Source organism: Callithrix jacchus, chromosome 4 (assembly GCF_049354715.1).
Source record: "Callithrix jacchus isolate 240 chromosome 4, calJac240_pri, whole genome shotgun sequence".
NCBI classification, from domain to species: Eukaryota; Metazoa; Chordata; class Mammalia; order Primates; family Cebidae; genus Callithrix; species Callithrix jacchus.
This window is the reverse complement of record NC_133505.1, coordinates 151,332,956-151,352,500: the sequence shown is the minus strand read 5'-3', so window position 1 is coordinate 151,352,500 and position 19,545 is coordinate 151,332,956. Positions and strand designations below refer to the sequence as shown.

Here is a 19,545-nt window from a genome sequence, read left to right as displayed (position 1 = left end):
AAAATTGTGACACATTTGTGACCTTACTTGATCAGTGAACCTAAAAATCTGCTGAGAGATTACTGTGCCTTCATGTTCATCATCTGTTACCCATTAGCACTACAAGCAACCATATAGTTCTGTGTTGTCCACACATGAAAACACAAACCACACACACACACACACACACACACACACACAGAGCAAGCCTTTTGTAGACATCACTGATCCATCGTGACTTGCTAGGTGGCATCTTCTGGTCTCTATGTTTCAGAGAATAGAGAAGTAGGTGTTCTAATACCACAGGAGATGCAGTTTTCCAGGGATGACTTTGAGATCAGCACCACATTGAAAGCTCAAGAACCCCAGAAGGCCGGGCTAAGAATAGCCACAGTTTCACTCTGAATGTAAATGACTAGTCACCAAAATTATGGGTGTATACCACACAGAGAAAAAGAATCAACTGGGGTACAAAAAAGGCAATCATAAAAAGCAAGAACAAAATTATACTCCACTAATATTTAATACATGATTTCACCATGGCATATGTGTATAATTTTTAAATGAATATACATATACATACAGCTAGATGTTTAAAAGATTTTTACTGAAAAAACATGATCAGAATAGTTTGGGGTGACTAAAACCACTTAAGCTAAAATGATTTACATATATATTCAAGCAAATAGACGTTTATATCACTTAAATCAACATCTTCTAAAGTGCCTAAGTCATGAAGAACTCAATTGACAGCACTATTTTTAAATTTTTCTCATTTTTCTCTGATGTTGATTTCCCAATCTACTTTATAGGAGCCTGCCTTTTATCATACCCTCAATTGTTAAATATTTTACATAAATTGGCACTAAGAAAAAAAAAAGGAGGACTCATAAAAATCTTTTCTGTCGTAACATCAACACAAACAACCCATTTCTAATCCAAAGATTAAATGACATAAAACACCCCAAAGGAATCACACAACAATAAAAACAAATTAAATTCAATATTATTTTTCAAATCATTTACATCAGCTTTGTTTCTACTGTGCTCTATTAAAAGAAAAATTATAGGCATGAAAAATTTAAAGATACGAAGCAAACAAAACCATATCTGAGAAAATTAGCATCCAGTGTAGGGTGATTTTAGGTCATCAGGGCAATTTCAATGCTGCTAATTATATCTCCAAGTAAGCAGCACTTAGGTTTTTCCTTCCTGCTCATATTTTATTGGATGTATAACCAACAAGAAATATTTTTAAAGGCAAAAAATACACATGAATGTGTAAATAGATTGTGGGAGGAGAGTATATTTTAATTCCAAGAGCTGTGACTTGCCTTTTTTCATTCCTCCGTTCTCTTTGAAACATACAAGAAAACCCACAAAATGAGAATATTCTACACAAATATCTACTCGTGTAACACGCATACACTATTTCTGACAAACAAGAGAAGTATGAAAATAAGCAGAAAAGACGAACCGCACAGAGGGAAAAGTCTAATAAAAGACTAAACAAATAATACATAAAAAGAAGGATCCTAAAGAGTAATTTTAAAGGAGATAAAAATATTCAGACACTGAATTTCAAAATGCCAGTATGAATTTTAAATAGTCAAGTTTCCCTCATATTATGCCACATGTTTTTCTCATTCATTTCGGTCTCTAAATGTATTTACAATGGACTGTTTCTATATTTTTATGGATAAACACAAACTTAATGCATTTTTTTTCTAAGAAGCTAAATTTAGAGAATGTGGGAGGAATAAGGAGAAAGTCATGACGGCATTTGCAATTTAATGGGAAGAGAATTTACAGTGTATTAAAGTAAATACATGTCAAACTTATTTAAACTTTTAGGTACGACACATGGACTATTGATAATTAAAATATAATTAAATATTTTTGGTTGGCATAGCTACCTCTATCAATATTTGAGATGGGAACTGTTCATATTTAAGTCTACAACTACATTTTTACTGATATCATTAAATTAACATAACTCAGTAACTAAGATCAGTTTTTAAAATATAATCAACAAATAAAATTTATCTGTTACTGGCTTTTTTTTTCCATAGTAATTGTGCTGCATCCTAATCTGAATTTCCAGTTCCTTAGGCAAAATCTCATGTCACTGCCTTATACTGACACCTGCTGGAAAGTACTGGAGTTGTACATTTATCACTGTGTTGTCCAGGCAGTTGTTAATTTTGCATATATGAAAGAATACGTGGAAGATAATATTTCAACAGCAAATAACATACCTTTTAATTTTCTAAATAAAAAAATTAACGTTTATTCTAAACATTTAAATTTTCATGGTATCTTTAGGAAATCATATCAAGAAATCTTCCCCAAAAGCACTTCTGATGGTAATTTATCCAATGACTTCAATGACTTAAACTTGTTCCTCTTTGCAGTAGAATTAGGAGTCTAATTAGCAACTTTCTCCAATACTTGACTTCTGCTGTTTCATACTTTGCACTAACTTAATACCTTGGTTACCTGAATTTTGAAAAATACTTGGTTTCGTGAAAGTACACACACAAATGGATCAGGAATATGACCCTGCTCTTACTAAAAAAAAAAAAAGAATGCTTTATATGTTCATAATGGTAGTTAAAAAAATTAAATAACATGAATTAGTAAAGGAGCTTTCTTATCTATTATCAAAATTGCCTTTGCATGAAAAACATAAATGTTTTAGCAGAATAAACTTATCCTTTGAAGTGGAGCAAAACACAACACATTGAAATAATTAGGTTTACAAAGCGTTGTAACTGAATTAAGTTCCATTAAGTTTTAATTAACTTCTTATGCAAATAAAACTCTTGTAAGTATTTCTGAAAAGAATACCCCACTATCTGAATCTGTCTCCCAAAACTTCCAGAAAAAAAAGAAAAGTTTCCAGACAGCAATATATCTAACTGGCCAAATTGTAAGAAATTACAGTGTAATATGATAAAGTTAATGGAATACTGCTTCCCACCTCAATCAGCTGCCATATAAGCATCATTTAGATGCCTGGACATGCCATATGGTATATCATCAGAAAAATAATATTTTCGTAGAGGCAGTTGTTTCGATCACAAATGAGCTGGGGCAGCTAATAGAACAACAAGATACATTCTTTAGAATGGTACTGAAATATGATAGGAAGGAGGAATATGGTACTGCGGTAGGGTAAAAATTGCTATTATAATTCTCTCCTTTTTTAGCACAACATTCTTATTTTGACAAAAGTAATGACCTAGTATGAACATAGTTTGAATAAAACAAAACTACGATTAAAAAGATATATATAACAGCTAACTCAATGGTTTATGTTCAGGATGACGTAGTATTAGAAATTTGCAACTGTCAAACAAGTTACCCCTTGAAAGTCTACTTAATTCACTTATCCAAATGAAATTAAGTTCTTCAAGTGTAACTACAGTATATGGAGATTCAAGAATATAGGGGATGTTTTAGGATGAAATTAAGTCTCATCATTTTTTAAAATGTGTTTTAATTTTTTTAATTGAAAAAGCAATTAGCTATAAAAAGATGAAACATTTTTTTAAAAGCTACTGAAAGATTAGCACTCTTCATTTAATTTCGCTAAAATTTACATAAGATGGATGTGCCATTCAATATTAAGATACTGCAAAGAACCACAGAGGTAACAGGTCTTAATGCATGTAGTAGTTTTGCTATCATATTTTCTCCAAACAGTTCACTAGCCCATTTCAGAAGACAAGATTGTGTCAATTGAAAAATAAACTCTGTACTAAAACTAAAACCTGTTTTAGATTCTTAAACAAAATGTAATTATGCAATTCACTTTAACAGCTTTTACAATCAGTTACTAAGAAAGGGAATCTTTCCTTGATAAGAACCTGAAACATTAGTTTTTAGAGCCTGAGAAACAGTACAACTGTCAGACACCCGAGATCCTTATTTTCAATCACTCAGTTACCTTACAGAGCTTCTGATACCGAGGAGAAGAAACTGCCATCCTTTGTAAACGATGCAACAAAACCACAACTTTCTGCAGAGACGTTCTCACCACAGCCATCATTTTAAGTTTACCACACTTCTGGAGACACCTCAGAATTTGCATTATAAATGAAGAGCAACGATCATTTCCTCCCGGTCACTGGACAATGATTTGTCAGTTCTCTGAGCATGCTCGTTTCCAGGAAAGCATTTGAAAGATACAGAGATTTAGGTTCTAGTAAAAAGGAGGCTTGTATTCCTTCAACTTCTCAATTGCAAAAACACAGACAAACGCCACACAGAAAGCACCCCCAGCAGATGCTCACAGCCAGCACTTGCTCAGCCCGGCATGGCCAGAAATGAAGGAAGTTGTTGAGCAGCCAAGCGCTGCCGGCTGCCGGAGAGGAGTGCGCTCAGTAGCCAAAGAGGATATTAAGTGAAACATTAAAGCTGCAGCTAGAAAGCGGACATCCCCTGGGAACAGAGATTCAACATATCACCGCCACCACCACCACGGTGCATGCTGTGTAGCTGGCTTCTATTAAGAGACAGCGGAGCATTCACCCTCTCTAAAGAGGGATACATTCACTATCCAATAAAGGCAGCTCTAGCTGTGCTCTGTGAATTAGTGAACAGAGATTCTGTTATAAATCTTGAGAAGAGCAGAAAGGTAAACCTGATTCTAATGACAGCATCCCACATATTAAGTGCTAAAAAATCAACCCCAACAAAACAACAACAAAGCAAAACAAAAAATACTTGCAGGGGTTATGTGACTAAGATACCCTAAAAGCAGAGCCATCCAGTGGAGTCTCATATGCCTAGAAGGAAAGCCATGAGCAATGGAATGGGTTAGGATTTGTCTAATGAAAGAGCGAAGTTAATAAAAGATTAAAAGTCTGTAATTGACTACTGAACATTTCCCTTTAGACAGCATCTTCATGATCTCATTTTATTTGCCATAAAGCTGTTTTAATTTTATGAATAGGAAATATGAGGCCATAATTATATCATATAAAAACACAGTACAGAATTTTGGGGTTTTATGCATATATATTATACACACTTGAGACACATTCTCTAATGCAGCCTGAATATTAATACAGATATCAACTGGGGTAAAGTACTATCAAGAGATGTGCAAAATAACCTGGATGATTAAATGACTGGGTCAAAGAGCACAGTCAGAAATAGAACCCAGATGTTGCTCATTATCAGCGTCCTCAAATTGGTGACCGGGCTATTGCTGCAATTTCACCTCTCTCTAATGTTGTCATGATTCTTTAAAAGAAATGCAGTATTTTCAAGTATTTGTTTTTTCTCCTTTACTTCACTTGCCTTTCTGAGTCCTTCATGTTACAACGATTTAAAGTCCTATATGGGGCCTTACAGAATGGTGTTTATCAAGCGATGTTTTGTAGACTTTATTGGGTATTATAGAACTGTATTTATCAGCAGTGTTTTGTGGACTTCTGCCCGTATCTTTTTTCCCTGCAGGTCCATACTGGGAATCTACACTGCCTCCCTCTGGTGAGGCTAACAATGTCATCATATCTGTGTAAAGCCAAAAACAGAGAACACAGTCAAAGTATAGAATATAAAATGTTCAGGTATTTGGCAAACAGATAGAAATAGATTAGTGATTGTTCAGGGGGAGGGGAAGGGGATTGAAGATGGGAAATTGATACTAAAGAGGAAGGGGTTTCTTTTTGAGGTAACAAAAATGTTCTAACTTGACTGTGGTGATGGTTGTACAATTGTGAATATACTAGAAACAAATTATAAAATTTAAACGAATGAACTGTACGGTATGTGAATTATATGCCAAGAAAGTTGTTAAGTATGAAGCTGTAATTCCTGTCCTAAATAAGCAGATGAAGCCCCCATGAGATTGGCATTCACCCCTCAAACACAGTGCTAAGTATGGAGCTGAGCACAGGAGAAGATATAAAACAATCTACAATCAAAGTCTGCACCTATGGAACAAGAGGATGAAAATTAGGCTAAAAGCAAACACAGGAGATAAAAGTATAATAATCCTAACACATTAGTTGTTAGAGAGCAAAACCAACCACCCACGACAACAGCACTCCAGAAAGGCAGCAGGAACTCAGGATTTCACCCAGGAAAGAATCACAGCATCTCAATTAATTGATACTGCCAAATGTAAAGCTAAACTTTTTAAGTATAATGAAAAGAATAACAATATTTTAGAAGATAAACATGCACATTAAGAATAAATGCACTTGAACTAATAAACTAGTTGGAAGTCAATAACAGGCTTTCACACAAAAGCAAAAAAATCAAGTGTCTATATCTTTGGCCAAATTCTCTCATCTGAATACAGATTCACAGTGACAGCTGCAGACCAGGCATCTCCTCCTGGGTGTTACTCCAATGCTTCATTTCAACACAGTCGAAATGGAGGAAATTTGCCAACCCCACACATTTCCCACTAACCTGCCACCCTGTCCTGACATTTTCTTCTGTGTTCCCAGTCTCAGGCTCTAATACTACTTGGCAATCTGCCTTTCCACATCCTTAGCCTATATATACTATTGAGTCATTAGGTCTACACCCCCTGCCATTGTCTCCTTTCTGGTCATTATCACCTCTAGCCTGGAGGGCTGCATGAGTATCCTAACAGTCCCCTCTGCTGTCACTTTTGCCTAGTTCAAATCCATTCCTCATACCATCAGCTAAATTCCTATAAAGCAAAAATCCCATTGCATCACTCTTATTACTATCCTTTATGACTCCTCTTCATTGCCACTGGGTTAAAATATAAATACTTGCGTGGCATTTCAGACCCTCTATGAGCCAGACTACTCAGTTCTCAAGGAGCCTGTCTATCCTGCAAGTCTCCAAAGAATCAGCTTTTCTCTTGCCAAAAGGCCTCTGCTGGGAAATAAAACCTAACAGCCTTGCAGCAGGGCAATGAAACATAGATACATGAATCCAAATGATCAACCATCCTTAACAGAATTCATGTATCATAGCATCCTACCAAAAGTTAACCATCTTCCATATGCTTTAGAACTATCCTCAAAATTCACCTAAGATTCACCTGAAACTGAACGCACAATAAACTGCTTTTCTTCATGAAATATTCCCATGGCTTTGGATTTGGTTGTCACAAGACATGAAGCAAGGATAAACAGTATATGTGTCAGCCAAGCAGTCCTACATAAACATCCTGTGCGTGCAGCACCGATACACTGATACACCCAGGTCCTTACTCCATCTTCTCTAGCACACAAAGACTGTGCACCACCACCATCCCACATGTCACCACAACTTTCTGTTTATGATATGCCATGCTTTTTGTACAGTGATTTTCTCCAACAAACATCTCTCCATTTCTAAACCAGTTTCTACTTTAAATGTCTGTTCACTCATACAAAAGGAGAATCATTAGTATACAACAGCATAAAAAAACTGAAATTCTCTAGCCTCAGAAAAACTCAGTAAAAGGTAATAAGCCTCTAACAATCATATATCTATTAGGTGCTGAAAATCATAGAATATTTTTTGAAATAGAATGAAGAGAACACCGTAAAATTAAGAGCACTGAATAATGAAGCAAAGGAATGAAAAATCATGCAAATTACTGTAATGTGAAACATTCTACACAAAAATGTACATATTTATCTTTAAAGAAAGGAATTTTAGTAGACTCTTAGCAAAGGTCTTCTTTATTACTTTCTACCAGCCAAAAGAAACTCTTTTTACCACACTAAAGCTATAATACATTTTATAAAGCGTTATAATGTATTTTAATATTTTTATCAGTAACCTTTCTTTCTTGATGCTGTTTGCCATAAGTAATCCTGTGCTTAGTTATTTTTATTTTAAAATATTTTAAACATTTCTATTTACATTTGTCTTCCACTGTTTGAATATTCATTAAATATTGAGAAGAGTCTTAGCTATGGTAAGGATATATTCTAAGATAAAATATGTCAGAAGACATCATTAAACTCTAGACCAGCTTGCCTGTGTTTTGCTGGTGCTCATTACCAGGGTTCATCTCAAGCCTCCTTTACTTATTGCGTATAAACTGTTATCTACTCAAGTGCACAGCCTACATAGCTATTGAAATTAACACCATTGCATAAATTATCTGTGAGCATTTGTAGGTCAGGCTTTTTGTTGTTTAAATCATAAAAATAAATAATCTAGCATCTACCCACACTTAGAGCCCTCTATGACCTCCTACAACACAGATGATGGCTGAATATTTTATCAATTAACATTTATAGTGACCTCATGAGGCTCCAAACGGTGAGACAAGGAACAGATTTAATTTTGATACTAGCCTGGCCACACTCATTACCAAGTCACAAATGTATTATGCAATGAATAAGAAACAAGCAGCAATATATGTAAACAGAAATTTTCATTAAATGAATCTTAAGAATGCAACAGTAAAACACCATGAGTTTTCATGCACAGCAACAATTTATAAATAAGCTCATTCCAAAAAGATCTGTTTTTCAAATTGTGTAACTTTTCAGTGAAAATAATTTCAAACTTAAAGACAAATTGGAAGAATCAGAGTAGTTCAAAAAAAGACTCTGTATCCTTCATCTAGATCCAAAAGAGTTCCTAAGAACAGATTTTAAAATGGTATCGATCCTCAATTTCATAACGGTGAGTCAAGGTCCAAGGACAGCAGTCAGTATTTACTTAGGATTTGCACACAGGGCACGGCATAGGCAACAATATGGATAATATCATCTCTGCCCTTGAAGAACCATGAGATCAACTGGGACAGGTGAAGACATGCATCAAAAGACAATGGAGGCTGGGCGCGGTGGCTCATGCCTGTAATCTCAGCACTTTAGGAGGCTGAGGCAGGTGGGTCACTTGAGGTCAGGAATTCAAGACCAGCCTGGCCAATGTGGCAAAACCTCGTCTCTACTAAAAATATGAAAACTAGCTGGGTGTGCTGGAGCACACCTGTAATCCCAGCTACTCAGGCATGAGATAGGTTGAGGGATGAGAATCGCTTATATCCAGGAGGCAGAGTTGGTAGCAAGCCAAGATCATGCCACTACTCTCCAGCCTGGGTGACAGAGCAAGACTCTGTCTCAAAAACAACAACAACAAAAGACAATCAAGCACATGTTCACAAGTTTGTCAGAAATAATACCTGTCAAACTAATGTGAGCATGGCACGGTATAAAGAAGTAATCAGATGTAATACTACGGTTAATAAGACTTCCCTTTTGAAAAAGGTTTTTGTTTTGTTTTTGGGGGAGGGGACAGTCTCTACCACCCAGGCTGGAGTGTAGTAGTGAGATCTTGGCTCACTGCAACCTCCACCTGCTGGGCTCAAGTGATTCTCATGCCTCAGCCTCCTGAATATCTGGGACTACAAGTGCACACCACCACACCCGGTTAATTTTTGTATTTTCAGTAGACGCAGGGTGTTGCCATGTTGGCCAGGTTGGTCTCCCATTCCCAACCTCAGGTGATCTACCTACGCTGGCCTCCCAAAGTGCTGAGATTATAGAGGTGAGCCACCACAATCAGCCTGAATCAGATTTTGAACTAAGTTCTAAGTAAGAAGGCCTATATGGTTCGCAACAATAGGTCAGTCTATGCAGAGAAACTGGAAGGTTCAAGAGCACTGAAGCAGAACTTCCTGAGGGCAGAAAAAGATTCCGATGTGTTTCATAAGAGTTCTCATAATGTTTTTAAATAAAAAGTTTTATATTAGCACATTTTGTATAGAAGAAATATTTGAACCTCAGACTGCATATACAATCATAGTCATCAAGGTAATGGCATAAAAGTAATACCATCAAGCCTGATATTCTTAGTTATAAACTAAGCTATACAGCTTTGCAGCTTTTATATTAAGTATGTGTAACAAATGGGGAAAGAAACAACTTCACATTAAGGGAAAATGCCCTCATAATTTAGGATTCAATAAAGCTAGCTATAAAAGGACTTAAAATGACAGAAAGTAGAATCACTGTGAGCCTCTAACTCTAAATAAACAACTATTACTTCCATAAAACAAGGTGGGTTTTTTCCCTCTAATATTAAGTAAAAATACCTGTTAGAGCTTATTTCCAGAAACCAATTATTCAACAGGAGAGCACGGATTTCCTAAGAAAATAAGGTGGCGACCTCACCTTTCAATGGTAATACATGTGCATGCAGATGGATCAAAACAGCACAGGACAAACACAAGTACTGGTGTAGTTTCCCATGCACTTACCTGCATCTGCTGTTTGAGTTCCCTGGCCAAGATACTGTCCTGAAGAGCATTCTCCCGATGAGAGGCATCAGCAAGCACATTCACTGTGGTCTCTGCTTCTTGGATCCACTTTAGGAAGTTCTCCAGATCTCTGCGAGAGGCCTGCACCATCTTCCACTCAGCCTCCAAGGCATTCTGTCTGTCAGCAACACTGAAGGTAACCATATGACAGCACAGCTCCATTACAGTGTGACATTCCACATCATGTATCCTCTAAATAAAAATCTAACAGGCAGCCCCAAAGGACCTTTTATTCAAGTCACCATAGGTAACTGGGAGATGTATTTGTATGTGTGTCTTGAATAATCCTTAGTGGAGGGGTCAGGTGAATTGTGAAAAGAGTGAAAGGGGGAGAGCCAGACATATTTTTAAAATCAGATCCATATCATAAAATAATAACTACCTTTTACATCTCATAATTGTAAATTAAATTATTCCCCCATATGTTGTAAGTCAATACAAAAGGCAATTGTATTCATTCAGTCACTGAATCCTACCACTCCTTTAAGGATTAAATATTCACACAGTCAGTGACTAAATGAATTCTGGGAAGAAATAAAATCTGAAGAAATATTTAAGATAAAAAAAACTGAAACAGCCTACTTTATATATTTTAAACAATTCATATAAATACCAGGTGGTTTTTTATTTAGGAATATTTAGAACACATTGGATAAATGAGCTTCTATAAACCCTTCATTAAATCTACATCAAAATTAGAACACAGAGCTATCTTGCAGTTATATGAGTTAAGAGATACATACGCCTGTAAATTCAACATTTAAAACTTTATATACTTCAGAGCTCTCTAATAAGAAAACAACTCAATTTTAAAAATTAGTATCAACAATTTCCCTCCTAGGTTATTTCAATCCAAGAGAACTGGAAACGTATTTCCACACAAAACCTTGTGCACAATTCTTACAGCAGCATTATCTATCATAGCCAAGTGGTAGAATCAACCCAAACTGAGAGAGAAATTAATATACAAAATACACTATAACTGGAAATAGAATATTATTCACCCATAAAAGGGGATGAAGTACTGACACATGCACAACATGGATGAACCTTGAAAATATTACACTAAGTGAAAGAAGCTGGACACAAAAGGCCACATACGGTGAAATTTTCATTTATAAAAAATTTCCCAAATGAGTAAATTCATAGAGAGAAAGCAGATTAGGTGTTGGCTAGAACTGCATGGCGGAGGACAATGGAGGCTGACTACCAATGGTATGGGGGTTCTTTGGAGGATAATAAATTTTCTGAAATTAAGAGTAGTGATTAATGCCAAACATGGTGAATATACTAAAAATCACTGAGTTGTACACTTTAAAAGTGTGAATTTCATAATACAGCAGTGAATTTTGTAATTCCCTTATCTGTAGGAGATACATTTCAAGATCCCCAGTGAATGCCTCAAACCACAGATAGTACAGAACTATACACCATGTTATACATGCCATGTTTTTTCCCATATGTACATACCTATTTTTACATTACAAATTAGGCACAGTAAGACATTGATGATAATAACTAATAATAAAATAGAACAATCATAACAATATGCTGTGTAAAACTTCTGTCAATGTGATCTTCCTCTCCCTCAAGATTTCTTTTTGTATACAGCACAGGTAACTGAAACCACAGCAAGCAAAACCAAGGATAAGAGGGACTACTATATACAAATTGTATCCCAGTAAAAACCAGTGTATCTAATAGACTTTAGTTACGTGTATTACCTACTGTCCACCTACTCATGCATCCATCTATCTGTCCTTCTATTTGTATACATACTTAGAGAAAGAGATGTCTGGAATGTTAACTTAATATTCAAACAGTTATTTCTGGGTGCTGGGACTTAAGTTGGTTTACTTTCCTATTTGTACTTTTTGATTTTATAACAATACAGTATCTTTTATTAACACATCTTTTTTAAAAATGGGCAAAAGATTTAAGCCTATCTATTACCATAGATGTTTAGATGACAAGCAAATGAAAACATGCCCAGCACATTCATCATTAGAGAAATGTAAACTCAAACCACAATGAGACATTGGTTCATGTTAAAATGGCTTTAAGGAAATGACTATACCAAGGGTTGGTGGGAATGTGGAGTAACTGCAACTCTCATACATTGCAGGTAAAAATACAGCCATTTTGAAAAACAGCTGGCAGTTTGTTATAAAGTTAACCATGCATTTGTGATACAACTCAGCAATCTTACCCCTAGGTATTTATCCATGAGAAACAAAAACACACGTCTAGACTGGGCACAGTGGATCATGCCTATAGTCCTAGCACTTTGGGAGGCCAAAGCACGCAGATTAATTGAGGGCAGAAGTTCAAGACCAAGTTCAAGACCACTTGGCCTCCCAAAGTGCTAGGACTATAGGCATGATCCACTGTGCCCAGCCTAGACGTGTGTTTTTGTTTCTCAGGGATAAATACCTAGGGGTAAGATTGCTGAGTTGTATCACAAATGCATGGTTAACTTTATAACAAACTGCCAGCTGTTTTTCAGCCTGGAAAACATAGTAAAACCCCTTCTTCATTAAAAATACAAAAATTAGCTGGGTGTGGTGGAGCACACCTGTAATCCCAGCTACTTAGGGGGCTGAGGCAATGAGAATTGCTTGAACTCAGTAGTCAGAGGTTGCAGTGAGCCAAGATTGTGCCACTGCACTCCAGCCTGGGTGACAGAGTGAGACTCTTGTCAAAAAAAAAAAAAAAAGTCTACATAAAATCTATATTCCAGTGTCTACAGTAGCCTTATTGGTAATGGTCAAAAACTAAAAACAATCCAAATATCAACTGGTATTACATACAGATAGACAAAGTTTGCTACAGTGATGCAATGGAATACTATTCCACAATAAAAGTAAGCAAACCACTGACAAATGCAACAACATGCATGGATTCTCACATGCATTCTGCTAAGTCAAAGAAGCCAGACACAAAAGACTACAGGCTAAGATTCTGTTTATCTGACTTTCTGGAATGTCATCACCTCATCCTATCATTTACTTCTTAACCTGCAGAAAGAATTTAAATTGCCTCACCTGGAATTTAATTTTCTCCATAATTGATCCCAGTTTACTTTCCCAACTTTATCTCCCAGTTTGCTTCAACACTCTGCTTAGGTAATAGTGGTGTGCTCCTTTACCTCTAGAATATTCATAATACTGTGTCCTTGTGAAAATGTTATATCCATATAAAAATGACCTGATGAACCTCTCCATTTATTACAATCCTACCACTCTTTTAAGGGTTAAGGACTACCTCTTCCAGAACATTCCATCCCAGTTAGGTTTCCTTGTTATGAGTTCATAAAAGATCAATAATCTTCTTCGAACAACCAAATCACATGGCTCCTGGAAAAAGGCCTTGAATGATGAACTTGTTTCACTTTTAAATTGTATTCTAACTATATTATATAATTTTCTTATCTTTCCACCCATTCTACAAACTCTCCTTCAGCAGAATTTTTTATATTTCCATATCCTGAGTCCTATTTATATTATCATAAGTATTTATAATGACAATCTTTCCATATTGTGGTTTTATTTTATTTTATTTTTGAGGTGGAGTCTTGCTCTGTCACCCAGGCTAGAATGCAGTGGCATGACCTTGGCTCACTGCAACTTCTACCTTCTGAGTTCAAGTGATTCTCCTGCCTCAGCTTCCCAAGTAGCTGGGATCATCGGCGCATGCCACCAGACCTGGCTAATTTTTGTATTTTTTTAGTAGTGATGATATTTCACCATGTTGACCAGGCTGGTCTCAAACTCCTAACCTCAAGTGATTGGCCCAACTCGGCCTCCCAAAGCACTGGAACTACAGGCATGCGCACATAAAAAACTGGGCAAAGAATGTGAACAGACACTTCTCAAAAGAAGACATTTATGCAGCCAACAAACATACAAAAACAAGTTCATCATCACTGGTCATTAAAGAAATGCAAATCAAAACCACAATGAGATATCATTTCATGCCAGTTAGAATGGCAATCATTAAAAGTCAGGAAAAAAACAGATGCTGGAGAGGATGTGGAGAAATAGGAATGCTTTTACACGTTGGTGGGAGTATAAATCAGTTCAACCACTGTGGAAGACAGTGTGACAATTCCTCAAGGAGCTAGAACCAGAAATACCATTTGACCCCACAATCCCATTACTGAGTATATACCCAAAGGATTATAAATCGTTCTACTCTAAAGATGCATGAACACGTATGTTTATTGAAGCACTGTTCACAATAGCAAAGACTTGGAATCAACCCAAATGCCCATCAATGATAGACTGGGTAAAGAAAATGGGCCACATATACACCATGGAATACTATGAAGCCATAAAGAAGAATGAGTTCAAGTCCTTTGCAGAAACATGGATGAAGCTGGAAACCATCATTCTCAGCAAACTAACACAAGAACAGAAAACCAAACACTGCATGTCCTCACTCATAACTGGGAGTTAAACAGTGAGAACGCATGGAGACAGGGAGGGTAATATCACACACCAGGGCCTGTCAGTCGGTGGAGAGCAAGGGGAGGGAGAGCATTAGGACAAATATCTAATGCATGAAGGGCTTAAAACCTAGATCACAGGTTGATAGGTGCAGCAAACCACCACAGCACATGTATACCTATGTAACAAACCTGCACGCTCTGCACATGTATCCCAGAACTTAAAGTAAAAATTTTAAAAACTGAAATAATAATAATTATTGAATTAATTATAAAAAGTAGCTCCTACATACCATTTTTCAAGAAGCTCCCAGATATCCCCAACAGAACTTAGTTTGCCAATCAAGGAGGAGGAAGATATAGGAGGCGTAAAGAAGAGATCCAACCCAGGGAGAAGCAAAGGGACGCTCCTGCTAATGGTGAGAGGAGATCGCAGAAAAGAGGGCGTGAATCCAAACTGGAGCAGGTAAGGGCTGTCTTCAGCATTGCCACCACTCAGTATTCCTGTTTTAATGTGATGAAACTTACAAAGGATACACTCAGACCAAATGTGGAAATCACCCCCAAAGAAGAAAACAAATAAACCAAAAAAAAAAAGAAAAAGAAAAAGGCAGAAACAAATGAATAACACAAGACAGCCATGAGATCCAAGAAATAAAGATTCTAAACTAGGAGCAAAGCAAAGCAAATACCCAGCATGATGGCTGTGCAGCAGGCCTAGGAAGCATGTCTCCAGAAGAGATGTCACCAAGGAATGATATTAGAAGTGATAGCCTGCTTAATGTGATTGGCTTTGTGGAAAATTGTACTGTCAGGTCACTAGAAAATGTGGGAGGAATTTGCAATAGGTGCAAAGAAAACTAGGCATATAAAAATAAGGCAATTATTAATTTTAGATAAACATAGAGAAAACAAAATTATAGTAAACCTCAGTTTTCAGCTGGTAATAATGTTTAGACAGGCATAATAATGTCAACACTGTATATTTATTTAACTAAAATTCAATGATGCAGGGAAAAAAACAGTAGCATCCCAAAGCAACTTCCTATGTATTTACCAAAATACGATGTCAAAAGACAATGTCTAATACTGAAGAACTGAAAGATCATGGTATACTCATTTTATTTAGAATATGGAAATGTAAAAATGATATAAGAAGAAGGTAAAGAGAATACTTGTCTCTAGGAAGGGAACTGCGGTGAGTCGAGGGAGAAGAACTCTATTCTGTTATAAACCTTCCAGTGCCATGTGGTTGTTGTTTATTTTGTAATCATAGGTGAATACTTGTTCAATTTTAAAATTTAGAAGTTACCCAGTAGAATTTGAGTGGTTGTTGCTGGTGGTGTTTTATCCTTCCCCAAGCCCTGCCCATATTTTCTATTTTTAGAACAACAGAAATATTAAGAATGACCAAATGAAGTCTGTGCTAAAAAGGCACTAGGAAACAAAGGTTAAAGGAGTATACATGTGCAGTTAATCCACTACGAACAGGAGATTCTCTTTTAAGAACATGCACTGTATAAAATGTAGTCATTAAAACATTCAGTGAAGTAGAACACCTTGATTTCCCATAATCAGAATTCTTTTTCATTACTTAAGAATACTGATATGCACATAATAGGGTATAGGGCAACAGCTAATGTAAAAAGAGATCATTACAGATTAATTCTATTAAACCCTGAGAATGCCCAGACTAGGGAAAAGGACACAAATGTCTAAGAACACTAATGGTAAAGGCAGAGGATTCTCTTCATATGAGAGATATTTAGATACCTAGAAAGTATAAAGGGCCAGGCTAGGAGGAGAGGTAGACAACCTACGGTCACACTTCAAAGGAAAAGTGAGCTAAGAGGACATGAGCACTTGGTCTCAGACAGTAATCCACTGGGCAGAGCAATTCCAGCAGCACACTTCAATGACAAGTGGAACAGTCACAATCCAGAGGCTGGAGCAGCTATTGACAAATTATCTATTGATCATCAGTGGGAAAAGAGATACTATTTAAAAATATTCACTTTATAGGAAACTTTGATGTCTACTTGGTTGATTATATAAGCAAAAGAATATGGATTTTGGATGAAGATAGACAAGGCTCCATTTCTCACTAGCCACGAGTGCTTGAGCAAGGACTGTGTTCATCATTCCTAAACTCTGCCTGATACACGGTTTTCCATGATCGGACTCTGGCTCACCCCCCCAGGAAGCATTTTCCCATTCTATACTTCATACATTATTTATCTACAAAAATGAACCAATTATTATTATTATTATTATTATTATTATTATTATTGAGATGGAGTTTGGCTCTTGTTGCCCAGGCTGAAGTGCAATGGAGCGATCTCGGTTTACCACAACCTCCACCTCCCATGTTCAAGCGATTCAGCTGCCTCAGCCTCCCAAGTAGCTGGGATTACAGGCATGCACCACCATGCCCTGCTAATTTTTTTGTATTTTTAGCAGAGATGAGGTTTCTCCATGTTGGTCAAGCTGGTCTGACTCCTGACCTTAGGTGACCCACCAGCTTCAGCCTCCCAAAGTGCTGGATTACAGGTGTGAGCCACTGCGCCCGGCCAATGAACCAATTATTAATCCTCCAAGAGGTCACTGCCTCTGTCACATCCAGAACTTTACCTTTTACTTTTTTTAACCTTGAATATTCTCCTGCCTTCCTCCTCCAGTCCCCACTAATTTTCCCTATTCCACCTGGTTAACTTCTACTGGCCCTCCAGACCTGGGTGCAAACACTTTCCAAAACCATGGTACCTTTCCTAAGGCATCCCATCGTTTCCCCTACCATGGCTGTTGGTGTTTCATTGCTGCTATTATAAATGACCACAGACTGTGTGGCCTAAAGTAACACAAGTTTATTATTTTACAGTTTTGAAGGTCAGTGTTCAACACAGGTCTCCACTAGACTAAAATCAAGTTATCAGCAGGGCTACTTCTATTTCTGGAGAGTCTAGCAGTGAGTCTGGTTCCTCTTGTTTTCCAGCTTCTAGAGGCTGCCACATTCCTTGACGCATAGCTATTTCTTTCACCTTCAATTCCAGCAAGAGCAGGTGAAGTCCTCACATCACATCTCTCTGACCTGCTCTTCTGCTACCTCCTCCACTTTTAAGGACTACTGGGATGAGATGCAGCTCACCCAGACAATCTAGAATAATCTCTTTGGGGGACACTTTTTTGCCTTCTTCATTGTATCTCTGATTATGACTGTAATTGTTTTCTTGTCTGTTTGAAGCTGTTGCACATCAATGCACCTAGTAGGACCAGGACCTACATACAGTAGCAACTCAGTAAGTATTTACTGAAGAAACTAACACAGCAATAGGAATAACATCTCCATATTGCAGCAATACTATAAGGAGAAAATGAGGTATACACATATAAATGTATCAATACAGAGTGAATACTCAATAAATATTTTCCCTAACATCATGTATGAATTTGGTGAAATACTAGGAAATTAATTTTGCTTACTGCATGTAAATGTGCAATTTAATGATAAGTGTCCTGGAATTTTTTTCAACACACATATAGCTGGTATCAAATTTTTATCATAAACTTAACTACTAAAAATAATGACCATATTAAAAGCCAAACCCTACGTATAGCAGTCTCAATTGTCTTCATATTATTATAATGAATATACATGTTCAAATTTAAAATCATAGTTTATACATGTTAATTTATATTCTGATTTTTGAAATTAATATAATTTGTATAAAATTTCTAATAAACTACAGTTCAGTTGTTTCCTCCACCTCCAGTTTATTTTTCTTATCTTTAAATATTAGCTCCTAGGCTAGAGTTTGGTATATTCAATATTTCAAGATCTTTTATCCCTTCTCAAGGAATTTCACGATTAATTATAATATCATAAGTCAATAAAAATCATTGAAATTAGAGTCTCAGGAACATGTATTCATACTTTATTACACAGGCTAATAAACTATCATTACTGCCATTTGTACTTTGTTCTCAGAAGAAAACAACCTAATTCTATCACCTCCGCAGTTTTCCAGCTTCTAGAGGCTGCCACATTCCTAAAACTAGCTGTATGTTTTAGGGTTCTAATCTCCAATTTATTTTTTTCATTCTTAAAGTAAGGGGCTTGTACTAGATCAGTAAATGACCCATTTCAAAATCTCCAGAGATCCTTTTAAAACTATATAATCCATCACAGAAATTACAAAACCTACTGGAAGCGTTCCTCCACTCTCACCTCCATCCCTAGCTTCAAATTCAGCTTCATTAACAACTGCTGCATGTAACTGAAAGGTGACTGACAGGAACAGATGAGCAGTGTGCCGATCCAAAAAAAGGTTAGGAAGCATTAACGTGGAAGATTTCTAAAATCACACCCAGTACTGAACCTGCATTTGTCTATGATTCTTAATGTAGACTTTATATCTGGCAGTTCTGACTGCTACATCTCAAGAAAGATCAGAACACAGCTATAGGATGTATTGAGAAAAGTAACAAGATAATACATGGGAAAGAATACTTTTATAAGAAAATAAATGATCTTAAGCTTAGGAATTTGTGGCTAGAAGACAAAGGCAAAGAAAGTTTTAAAAAATCTTTTGTTAAATCTACAAATCACAGAGAACACTGATAGGCTAAAAATCTAAAGGTAAAACATTTTAAGTTTAGAGGGGTAACATTAGCAGAAGTAAAATTTTTTACTTCAAACAGAAGAAGTGACAGACCATAAAAGTCTTTACTGCAAGAAATGACACGGACTAAAAATATAAATAGCTTCCCATAAAAGATTTAAGGACATCCATGGTGACAGATGTATAATAGTTTACTTTAGAGAGAAGTATGATATTTTTTAAAATGTAAATGTATA

General features: G+C 36.4%; 1 protein-coding gene across 12 annotated transcripts in view; it reads right to left on the bottom strand.

The window, feature by feature from the left end:
* UTRN (utrophin) overlaps positions 1 to 19,545 on the bottom strand; it is a 578,097-nt gene that overhangs the window by 272,214 nt on the left and 286,338 nt on the right. For 9 of the 12 annotated variants that reach the window (XM_008995200.5, XM_078370245.1, XM_035296914.3 and 6 more), the window contains one exon: positions 10,184 to 10,373. In XM_008995200.5, the coding sequence (XP_008993448.4) occupies positions 10,184 to 10,373 (190 nt within the window). Of the gene's footprint in view, positions 1 to 3,931; positions 4,502 to 10,183; positions 10,374 to 19,545 lie in introns of those variants that run through there. The other 3 variants (XM_008995206.5, XM_078370248.1, XM_078370249.1) reach the window with 1 other exon arrangement.